This window comes from Alosa alosa, chromosome 13 (assembly GCF_017589495.1).
Source record: "Alosa alosa isolate M-15738 ecotype Scorff River chromosome 13, AALO_Geno_1.1, whole genome shotgun sequence".
Taxonomy (NCBI): domain Eukaryota; kingdom Metazoa; phylum Chordata; class Actinopteri; order Clupeiformes; family Clupeidae; genus Alosa; species Alosa alosa.
Window position 1 is genome coordinate 15,765,505 of NC_063201.1, and position 12,412 is coordinate 15,777,916.

The following is a 12,412-nucleotide window of genomic DNA, read 5'->3' on the forward strand; positions in this document are numbered from 1 at the left end:
GGCTTTCTACAGTATGTTGTTTAATAAGGGTTAAAAGAAAAGGCTACATTTAGGCTTTCAATATTGCATTTTTATTTTACACAGCCAAAAATTCACAATTGCAATCCTAGAAGGCCTAGAAAACTAGACTAGTAGTCAGGAAATGGTTGGTGTTCTGGCTAGTACACTGAATTATAGCCTATTCAAATGTGAAATCTTGTGATCTGTTGCAATTGCAGCTGCAGCTGCAGCAAGGAGCAACCCAACTCCACCAACTACTGCTATTGGAACTAATGTTTCAGCACCTTTGTAGCAAGGGGGAATTATTTTTTTAAAGGAACAGAAACTTTTCCCTCCGAACGAACGAAGGCAGCTAGTGATACCCCAAACTGTCTATGGATATCCCACGTACCTACATGTTAATAAGGGATGGATTTTGGGACTGTTTATCAAAACTTCTGGCAAGATTCTAAAATAAAGTGTGACAATATATCATTTAATCATGCCGTGGTGACACATTCGACACGTTTATTCATACCTCGTTAGCGATCCAGGAACTGCAAGTAAGCTATTATTATGCTAGATATCGTTAGCTAGCATAGCAGAGATAAGTTAGCTTAACCAGACATTCTCTGGCTTAACGTAGCGTAACATTTTATATTAACCTATCTAGTTATCAAAATGCATAAGCTTAATTTGCAACTTACAGTCAAGTGTCTTTAAATAACGGTTGGACGAAATATGGTCAAGCAGCAAGTAATGCAGTGCAAGGTACTTCATGTTTATAGCAGACGTTTCCGTTTCCGCTGCTGTTCAGTCAATGTAGCACTACTTGTCTAATTATGGCCATAAATTGCTTGCTTGCAGCCTTACAACCTGCATAGAAAATGCTTCGACTGTCCCGTGCATGTCATCGACTGCTATTATTCGATATCATTACTTCAGTCTGTGGTAGTATCGAGAGCTCTCTAGCTAAAGTTAACGTTAATTGTGCAAGCAATGCCAATGATATGTTTGGGCACATTATCACATTGACTGGTATACTAAATTGATAGAATCATTAGTCAGAAAAAAACTGATGCGTTAACTTTTATCGTTAAGCATCACGTTTCCCAGGAAGTCCGGACGGAGACAGACAGAACTGTGGGTGTCTGACTATTGTTTTGTTGCTGCCAGGCGTCACCATGACGGGACGAGGGCGTGGCAGAGGGCGGGGTCAACTGAGTTTCAACATGGAAGTGGTCGGAATCGGAAAAGGAGAGAATCTACCCCCGTCCACCCTCCAGCCGACTCCACTGTTTCCTGTGGGTTTATGTCTCTAATCTGTGGTCATTGCATAGTACAATTCTTGTGGTATCTTTATATACATTAACATGACACAAAATAGCTTGGTTTTGGTAACCTGACTCTCACCAGATGAATTTCGTTCCGCTTAGCTCCGCCTAGCTTCACTCACATCCATCTGGGACCTCTTCCGTTGAGCAGATCTGCACCAGATTTTATGGTAGAGCCAATCAGGACGCAGGGCGGGAGTTTCATAGATGTGACATAGCGTAGAAGCGACATTAAGACTGTTATCAGCGACACTTCAATGGATTGATCCCAGATGGATGAGTGGAGCTAGGCGGAACGAAATTCATCTGGCGAGAGTCAGGTTATGGTTTTGGTGACCTAACCTCTAAATCGTCACTGTCCCTCTGAAAGATGAGATATGGAAGTGTACAATCTACATTTCACCTGTCCTCACAGAACCAGTGCTGCATTTTTCGCTGAAATCTTTGAAATGTCACTGTACACAAATGATCTTTATGTTTCACTGAACAGAAATTATGGTTTGTCTACTCTCCGCACCTCTTGCAGCCCATGGAGCACAAGCCTGTTCCCTTAGTGGTGAGTGAGGAGGCAGAATACATGCTAGCCCTGAAACAGGAGTTTAGGGGGGCCATGAAGACCTTGCCCTTCTACATCAAACCAGCCGCACCAAAGAAAGGTGAGTTTGCTGTAAGAACAATTTGACATGCACACCTGTGCCACAGACCATAACTTCCCTAGTCTCACACCTTGGCACATATCTGCTCGTTTCTTCATTCAGTTTACTGTAAGTCCTTTTCTTCAAAACTGTTGGCATCATAGCCCGAATAGTGCTGCCTCTGTGTGACAAGAATTGCCTTATCAATGTGGCATGCGCGGGGTGTCATGTGCCTCCCATATGTGACAGTGTGTAAATGTGCACAGAGCAGTAGCCTATGCCATATCCCCTCGACAGATTTATACCACTATATTAAATGTAAGCACGGCCTCCACTGCCTTCTAACCCATTCCATACTGGTTTCACATTTTTCTCCCCTTGATATATTGGCAAAAATATTTTTTTCAAAGCAGTCTTTGAATTCCTGTTAATTAACTATATGTCTGATCTCAAGTGTATGCCAGGCATAGTACTATGGGCTAGGACCTTTAATTATGACAAAGCTGGTAAGGGGATATTAATTTCACCCTCAAAATGTTTGAATAAGGAAAAATAGCCACACTGATATGAGCAAATTCTTTTATTGACTCAAACTATAGTCACAATGTTTTCTATACTATACTGATCCTACAGAGGAAGCTGGTTTGATGCTCATTGAGCTCAATGCAAATCAAACCAGCCAATAGGCTAACTGAAATAACACCATGACAATCTCTAGGTATGGTGAAGGGTATGTGATGATGTGGGGCTATTTTAATTCCAAAGGCCAAGGTAACTTTATCAGGATGCACAGTATTCTGGATCCATGAAATAACTGGCCTTTAAAAATATAAAAAATCTGCCTGTCTCTATGGGAATTTAACATAGGGGTGGCAATACTTATGACCCCTGTATTTTAAGGAAGAACATTTATTTATTTATGATACATTATTCATTCACTAAGAAAATTGGTGTCCTTAAAGGTTAGATATTTCCTCATTTTTCACTTAAGGCATTAAGATCAATTTCCAAAAGATGATTTTATATTCCTCTTTTCAGTCAACTTTAGCATGGGTGCCAACACTTTTGGCCATCACTGTAAGTCTTTGTAAAATGAGAGGTATTGGGAAGCCCAGCCCAATTCTTTTGGTGCCTAAAGCGTGCCAAGCAAGTTTTTGAAGACCACTGCTTTTGTTATGCTTTTTCTCTGGTTAATTTGCTGTCTGCACTCTACACTCTTCCTCACTTTGATGTAGAAATGTTAAATACTTTGGCCTAAGCTGAATATGATGTTGCAAAATTTGTTCTGAGGACAGAGAGGAAAGTTGTTCACAAGTCAAGCCAAAAAAATCTACTTTTTATAGAAATGAAGAAATCGTAGCTGTGTCTGTTGGAACGGTTACTTCTACATCTTCCAATACAGATGACAGAATACATGCCCTAAAATGTATGTTGTACATATTCTGTTACATAACTTAAACTGAGTAATGTATTCTGACTACTTTGGATTACAACATTGTTGTCTTACATTTTATTAACTGTAGATAACACCGTTATGTGAGACGTTGAGGCTGTAAATAGCCATAGGCAAATGCAACAACAACCCACGACTCCGCTTTATAGTAAGGATAGATTGACATATACAGTAGGCCTATGTGCCTCTGAAACATTATTAAAGAAGAATTCTGACGATCGGTTCTACCTAGCTCGAGTTGCAGCAGCCAACAGCTAGAACTACAGGGCAGGTACAGTGCTACACTCTGGACTTACCGACAGTACTCAGTGACCTCGAGAAACTGAGATCTATGTGAAAACTCGCCAGAATTCTCCTTTAAGCTCAATGTGTCAAAGAACCTGCAACAGTGATGTTTTGTCTAAAATCACTAAAAATATCACTACCAACACTAACATTGCAACCTAAACATTGTTTTCTTAAAAACAGACTGCAACAGTGGAGCCTAAGCTAAACAAAAGTAAATCTGTGAAGAAGGAGATAAGACCCTGCTGACCCAAAATCAATGCAGATTATTGAGGCCTTTTTGAGGTCTTATATTTACATATTTCAAATGTGAATATGTTGGCTAAAGTGCATGTAGTAGTGTAATGACCAAACTTATTAGGAGAGGCACTTGATCGATGGTTTAAAATCTTCTTTTGGGTGCTGATGCCTGCTGATGTATATTTCTTCTCTGACCCGTAGACGTGGAGCGCTACTCTGACAAGTACCAGTGCAGTGAGGCCACCGATAACCCCTCCGAATGGGATCCAGGTGGGACACTTATTCACCCATATCTCCCCAGAGTCATTTGGGAAACAATCAGTGCAGTAAATAAAAACAAAGTGCATAATTACACATTCCACACAGGAAGCCTGAGCGGAATCAATTTCAAAAGACTGTCGAGATTGCGCGGCAAGCATGAAATGACTGCATTAATTAAATAACAAATCACTGTGAAGTGGTTATTGATATGGTAATAAGCACCTCCAAAAAAAGTTTCGGGAAACTAATTAAAAATGTCATGTGTCTTAAACCGTGTCAAATGCTCACAATTACCCTGCCTGTCGTGTCTGCTTATGCCAGATGCCTGGGCTGAGAAAGAGCGGGGCTCTGGAGCAGCTCAAGACTGAACTTCCCCCGGCTTTGTGCTATGAAATCAGCCGCAGCGATGCAGCAGCGGCAGGCTGAGGAGGTGTATTAAGAGGCAGCTGTTTCCTGGGAGATTTTTTTGTTTGTCTTATTTTTGTTTCCTCTCTCTCTTACAGACTGGAGGCGACTGCCGAAAGAGCTACGCACCCGAACAAAAAGACTCCAGAAAGAGAGTAAATCGTTTAACCTTTTTATGTTTTGCTAAAGCTCTCACCAGAGCACAGTAGCATTTTACACATTTGATGTCATGCAAGAATCCCTTGATTAGGAATGTGAAACAAACATCAATCTCTAGTACTTCAGGTGACAGATGGAGTGTCTCGTAGAGATTGCAACCCCCCCTGTGGTGGCTGAACAGTGCTCAGTAGCAGGGTTAGGTAGCATTCTGAGCTGATGCACAGTCTCTCTGACTCATCCTCCTCCCTTGGGAAATCAATAAGAAAGCACTTTGCTGGTTATCTGACTCTCTAGCCTTTCTGTTCTGTCTCTCATCTCTCTTTCTCTCTCTCTCTCTCTCTTTCTCTCTCTTTCTCTTTCTGTCTCTCTCTCTTGCTCACACTTTATTGCTCACTTATCACTTCTTTTTATGTTATGACATGCTTTCTTCTGTCTCTTATGCCTGTCTTCCTTCATTTCTATATATTTGTGTCTTTGTGATAAATCTGCTGGAAAGAAACCCATATGAGAAGTGAAGCATTTACATATGATGTTCTTCTGGTACTTTATTCCCCCTGTGATTGATTTGGCAGTTCATTAAAGGAAGACTTTTTCTGTGTAGTCATGTGGGTAGTGCCTGAAATGGATGTCCTCCCCCATAATTCCTTAACTCATAAATCTGCTTCATTCCAGAAAATAATGTCCCATCCAAAAAAACAGTCCAACCTCGAATAAACAAAGAGGAGATTATCCAGAAATTAGAGGTAGGACTGTGTCATATGTTCGCCTGTTTTCCATTCCATATATTACACAAGCTTCTCTTATTTCAGAAGGGTTTTCGTCACAAGGTTCCATGCCAATTATAGATTGTGACAAGAATGCCAGAATATGACCTATGCTGCTTATGTTCATTTCATATTTTTACAAATTCGGGTTGCTTCTGTTTTTGTTTGCTATACTTCATTCCTCAATTCTGCGTACAGAAGTTTTGATTTCACTGGAGTGATGTAACAGCTGGCTTGCGCATCAGAAACTCAGATGATCTGAGTTAAGCTCTCTGGATTTTACGCTCTTAACTTTGCTTGCTTTTGCTTTTTTGGGGGTGATCCACACAGACTCTGGAAAAGAAAGAGGAGGTGCACAGCTCAGACGAGGAAGAGGGAGAGAAGAAGAAACAAGAGGGAGAGGAACAGGAGGGTGAAGAGGAGTACGACGAGGAAGAATTCGAAGAGGCAAGTCATTTTCTCCTATACACTCCTCTCACCTCTTGCCTTATGTTTTATCCCTCTTGACTAAACTGCCTGTGGATGTCTACACATTTCTTTGTCTCACACCAACAGGAGACAGACTACATCATGTCCTACTTCAGCAATGGAGAAGAGTTTGGAGGAGACAGTGATGACAACATGGACGAGGCCATTTACTGATTGACATGACTGATGGAGGACAAGAGATGGAGATCACATGAGAATGGACAGATCACTGTGTCCTCCTCATAGGCTGCCTGGCTATGTATTGGTCATCGTGCAGAATTTTACTGTATTTGGTGGAAGTGTCATTCCAGTCGGACAACAGGTGTAACAAGCACATGAAGATGATGAGTTGGAGGAAAGGCTGAGACTGCACACTCTTCTTAGCCATCACTCTGCAGCACTCCAGCTTTTATCAGAAACTCTTTTTTTTCTGCTCCTTCTTAAGAGCTTTTTTTGTATTTTTTCGACTAAATTACCACACTGCCAGTGTGCATTAGTGCTCTTCGTGAACATCTTGGTAGATGTTTCAAATGTTACTGATGGTAATTGATGTGACCTGTTTTTTCCTCAATATTCTGTGTTTTATAAATTGAATAGTTGTATGGTTTTGTAAGCAATTTTTGTATACACAAATAGTTGAGACTTTTTAGAGTTTTAATGTGCTTTGACTTTTTTTACAAATTTCTCTGAATGTTTTGTTTATGTAATGGCTCAGAAAATGTTAGAATTTTAGGAAAATATATGTATGTGAAATAAGAATGTAGATGTCCCACCATGTATATATGATGCCTGTCCTTGGTATGGAATGATAACAATGGCAATAATAAGGATATTAAAAGATTTAATATGCACTGAAATAATCATTAGTATTTTGTACCCTCACCATACAAATGCAGCCCTCCCTCCCTCTCAACATATTTTGCGCCTTAGAAAATTAATGAATTCCATATTTTTTTAAGGAGTTAATGATGTTAGAAGCCATGCAAAGGTCTCGATGTGTTAAACCTTTGAATGATGGCATTATCTGGACATGCTTCCTTTGCAAGTGTAATTTTTCAAAACCAAAGGTAGGAAGCGTGTTACCAATAGGGGAAAACAAACAGTGCCTTTACACCACAGGGTAGTGCTCGGCAATTAAGCATTTTCATACACTAAATGTCAGGTGTGATTTTGTTAATTGTGTCCCCAGATTGGGAAGTACCGTTATCTTACTTGCTATTGGGCTTACTCAATGGAGTGTCTGTTGAAATACAACAGGTGCAACAAGCACATGAAGAAGCACATGAGTTCTTATTCCTTTGTATGCGTTGAACATCCAGTAGGAGCAGGACAGCACACGTCTCTTAGCCATCACTCTGTAGCACGCCAGCTTTTATCGGAAACTTTTTTTCAGCTCCTTAAGAGCTTTTTTTGTATTTTGGACTAAATTACTGCACTCTCCGTGTGCATTAGTGCTCTTCGTGAACATCTTGGTAGACTTGCTTTTCAAATGTTACTGATGGTAATTGATGTGACCTGTTTTTTTCCCAGTATATTCTGTGTTTTATAAAGTTAATAGTTTTATGGTGTTGTAAGCTATTTTTTATACACAAATAGTTCAGAGTTTTGAGATTTTAAATGTCTTTGACCTTTTTACCAATTACTCTGAATGTTTTTATTGTGTAATGGCTCAGAGAATGTTATAATTTTAGGAAGATATATGTATATGAAATAAGAATATAGATCCCTTTTTCCATGTATATATGATGTCTGTCCTTTATATGGCATGATAATGGCAATAATAAGGATATTAAAAGAAGATTTAATATGCACTGTAATACTCATCGCAATAAGACAAGATTTAATAAGCATTGGAATCCTTTGTACCATCACAATAAGACATGTAGCCCTCCCTCCCTCTAAACATAATTTGTACTTTAGAAAAATTAAATTATAATTCCATATATATATATTTTTAAGGAGTAAATGTTAGAGGCCATGCAAAGGCCCTGCCGTGATAAACCTTCCTGAACGATGGCATTATCCGGGAGAAAAGCTATTGGGCATGCTTCCTTTGGAAGTGTAATTTTTCAAACCAAAGGTAGGGGGCGTGTTACCAATAGGGGAAAACCACACAGTTGTCGACCTCTTTTACAGTAAAACAGTGCCTTTACACCACAGAGTAGTGTTCGGCAATTGAAAAGAGGTGTAATTTTGTTAATTGTGTCCCCAGATTGGGAAGTACCGTTATCATACTTGCTATTATGCTTACAAAATGGAGTGTCTTATCACAAATGTTCTTATCACATGAGAAGCATATGAAATGTTACAGGTCTGAGCTTATTTAATAGATTTTGTCTCTTTAGGCTGAATTTATTTGGGAATATCATTTACATGTAATAGTAATAGTATCTTATTGTAATAGTGAATTTGAATTTTCCCTTGGGGATCAATAAAGTATCTATCTATCTATCTATCTATCTATCTATATTAGTACAAAAATATTTTCATGTCCAAAATATTGCATTTCTGCAGTAAAGTACAGTACTATACAGTGCAAAGCATTTTTTTCATGTCCAAAATATTGCATTTCCTGCATAAAAACTGCAAATAATTCCTCAGAAACTGCCGTTTTTATACTCAGAAAACTGCAGTTTTGACACTTGCAGTTATTTTTTGTACGGCACACTTGGTGAATATGTCAAATATGGAACTTGCAGAAAAAAGACGTGCAACAGTGTAGTAAGATAATGTTTGCTTGATGTTCAGTCATGCAAGGTTCAGTCCGTTTCTGTAACTGCAGAAGAGAGCCATGTGCTGAATATTCAGTTTCATACTGAAAACAAATATAGGAAATGTGCCATGAATTGTGATTGGACTAAATTAAACTCAAGTGCATGGGTTGTGTCACTGCACAATAGTCCATGAGGCAGTGCTGAAGTATGTTGTGTATGTGTGTGTTGATGCTTCTTGTGTGGGTTTTGAGGGTGGGGGATGTTTGTGTGTGAGTGGGTGAGAGGTGGGTATGGGGAGTTCTATTCCACTGTTGCTATGGCTTGTGCTTACATAGCTGTTGCTAAGGTTGCATTTAGCTCTGTGTGGTAGGTCTTAGGTCTACCATGCTGTGCTGTGCAGACCAGAAAGTATAGGCCTGTTTCAGAGTGCCTGTCAAGGAAAACCATGTCTGACAAAATGCAATGGGAATTCTTCATTCATTGGTAGAAATTGAGGTGATTTTTGTATTCATTGCTGATTTATTGAAGGTCATCATCTTGGAGAGAAAAGTCCCTCTGGTTAAATGCATTGAAAAGTGTGGCCACACTTATACCTTTTCTTAAAATAGTTATATATATATAGATATAGATATATAGACTTATTCTTGCACTGTTGCACTGTTGGACTTATTTGCACTATCACCATGACCACTATCACCATTGCACTATCGTGACACTCACTCACACTCAATCATGACACTCACTCACTCACACAGAGCACCTTACCTTACCTTACAGTACTATGCACAGAGAATCACAGGCTCAGTCCCTGCCTCAGTCATTGCAAGCCCCTCTTGATTGACTAATCACCACTATGTGGATACTGCTTTTAGAATTGATTTAGATTAAGTGTTAGTTAGTATAATTTGTATTTTAGTATATTTACCCAGGTAAAAAAGTAGTATACTTTAGTGTGGTAGAAATATGATTAAAGTACATGAAGTATAAAGCAAGTATGCTTACACTTTTTGTACTTTATGTAAAGTATGTTTAATGTGTACTTTTAGAAAGTATACTTCAAAGTAGATGTTATTAAGTTCAACTTCAGTGTACTAAAATTAAATATACTTATTGTGCAATATTCAAAGTGTTTTTGTAATGTACTTTTTAAAAGTGTACTTTGTTGTTAGTGTATTTTAAATGGTAAATAAGTTTATTTAGTTTAAGTGTATTAAATTGCTAATACTTAGAGTTGTAATATAGTCTACTTATGGAAAGTATATTTTTTTGGTAGGCCTAATACATTGTTTGCATAGTTTCATAGTCATCTCACCTTTAATAAAATACTAATGTGTGTAGCTTTTAGGCCTGATATGTCAGCTGCATGGATGGCAATGTGCAATAACCTAGCCTAGACACACTGATCTATCAGTTTTGGTCATCAAATAATATTTTTTCTTTTGTTGATTTTGTGTCTTAGCAAGGTAGTAGCCTATACGTTTGTGATGTAGTAGAGGTTGTGAGAGGATGAATGTGGCATTTTGTTAAATTTATAGGCAACACAGTGAAATGTAGGCAGTCCAGTTGACCAATAACATGGTTGTTTGAATTTGAAATGGAGTGGGCGGATCTGTGCAGTTTTCGAGCAAAACGTGGTGTGAGCAAACATTTAAGTTATTTTATACAGTCTATGCTTGTAACTTTATTTGCAAGACAGATGGACTGTAGAGACCAGAAAATGCATACGTTTACGGTCCGTATAAGGTTACAGGTTTGTCCAAATTAAAGATACCATAAATTCTAGCCATGCCAGAGACGTTGGTCCTACAGAGCCAGAAGGACTCGTCATATGAGTTAACAAGGGCTGAACCCAGTTGGATCTAAAGTGCCAAGTTATTCGTTATCAGGTGAGTCCCAAAGCATATTGTTAAATGATTCTGATGTAGCTTACTCTTTATGACCTTCGGTAGTCTTTGGAGAAGTTAAATTGATGGCTTAGCAATCTTTCAAGAGTTTGTTTTTATCCTTGCTAGTACAAGCTAGCAATGCCAGATCACGTTAGTTAATTTAGCTAACGTTAACGTCATAAACGTCGACCAGATCCCTATCAAGAAGAAAACTAACGTTACATTAGCCTGCTTTGTGTTTGTGGGATTATTGACAAGCGTTTGCTAGCACTAACGTTAGACAAACTATGATGGAAGAAAGTGTGTTCTTTATTAAGCAACGTTTGCCTAAAGTTCACCAATGTTCTTTAATATTATAGTGTAGGCTAAGTTAACTCACAGAAAGGAGGATGGTGCTAGGCTAGTCACACTTCACATTCATTAGGCATGCTAATGACATTGTAGCTGTTTTTTCTTTAATCGTGGAGACATCTTTTAAAATGAGTCTACAGGACAAATTACATGCATTTTATGAAGTAGAACGTTTTTTTTCCACAATTGATATTAGAGGGGGAATTAAACCTGGTGTTCTACTAAGTTAGTGCTATGAAGCTTAGGCTACATGATTGATATTATGCCTTGATTTATGCGATAGATTTAGATTTTTTTTCATTATTTGTGTTTGACAGAGCATTCAAGTTCATTTCATGGTAGTGTTTGTAATTTACCTAGTTTTAATCTGTAGCCTAACTATGTTTTTACAGGTGTTCCTGGACAGTTTTGAAACCGAGATGTCTGAACGCCTCAAATAATCAGCAGTAAAGGTAAATATTCTTCATCCAGGACCTTGTCCCATTACTCTTAAAGCATAACTCAAGCCAAAATGCAACCTAGGGTCTGTTTGTGAATGTACCTGAGTCAAACTTTCGTTTGAAAGCATAATTAAGTCAGAAGCGCCACCATTAAGCTAGACTGTATTCACCCCTTGCAAGTGACGTCACGTTTTGTTCGCGCCACAGCAAAATAGCCTAGTGGACGGCAAGAACATGAATCAAATCAATGGGTTGTAATGGGACATATCGCACAGCTAGGAGATTATAGTGAGATTTAACCGTAGTAATGCCCTTCCACGACTGTTGGCTTATTGTTTGGAATACAACAACATCCCATGTTCTTGCATAGATATATTTTGGTTTGTTTTCTTTGTGTTTCGGGAGTATTTCAACCACAATTGCATGCTTATCTCCTCAGTGTATGAAGCACAGCAGCGGTTGCTATAGCAACCATAGACTCTGAACAGGACGGCAGATAGCACTTAGGCAAAGTCTTTGGCAAGATCTGAATGTAAACAGATAATACCGTTCAAGTTTTTTTAAAATTTCCTATTTCTTTCAATTCTTTAACTTAAGACATGTAAGAAGTATCGTTTATTAAGCTGGGCAACGCATAAAACTGACGAAGTTACATTAGCCCTAGCACTATGAGCTACGATAAAAGTTAGCTAGAATAGCTAGCTTCTAAGTGTGGCAGCTAGTTATTATTTCATGTTCTGATATGACATTCTTAACGTTTTGACTATGTTACAACTGATAAAAGCAAGACAAATAAAGTAACCATATCGCTTTGCAATATTTTAGTCCAGAAATACTTATGGGTGTTCATTTACCATCATGTTAATTACAGTAGCCTAACGTAACGTTATCTCCCCTTGCTGTTACCACCAGTTTTAATAACTTTACATTTGCGATCATGACCCATTTCATCTAACAACACCACTGGCATCTTCTTTGACTATCAGACCCCAAACAGCAATACATTGAACTACAAAGATGTTATAGTAATGGTGTTCA

At 38.5% G+C, this 12,412-nt stretch overlaps 1 protein-coding gene across 1 annotated transcript; it reads left to right on the top strand.

The window, feature by feature from the left end:
- The first annotated feature begins 303 nt into the window (after positions 1 to 303).
- Positions 304 to 7,546, top strand: polr3glb (RNA polymerase III subunit GL b). The gene is made up of 8 exons (XM_048261839.1): positions 304 to 542; positions 1,156 to 1,283; positions 1,840 to 1,969; positions 4,128 to 4,196; positions 4,691 to 4,747; positions 5,424 to 5,494; positions 5,846 to 5,962; positions 6,071 to 7,546. Exons 2-8 carry the CDS (start codon positions 1,164 to 1,166, stop codon positions 6,155 to 6,157), a joined length of 651 nt encoding a protein of 216 aa, XP_048117796.1. The 5' UTR covers positions 304 to 542; positions 1,156 to 1,163; the 3' UTR covers positions 6,158 to 7,546.
- Positions 7,547 to 12,412: the final 4,866 nt, after the last annotated feature.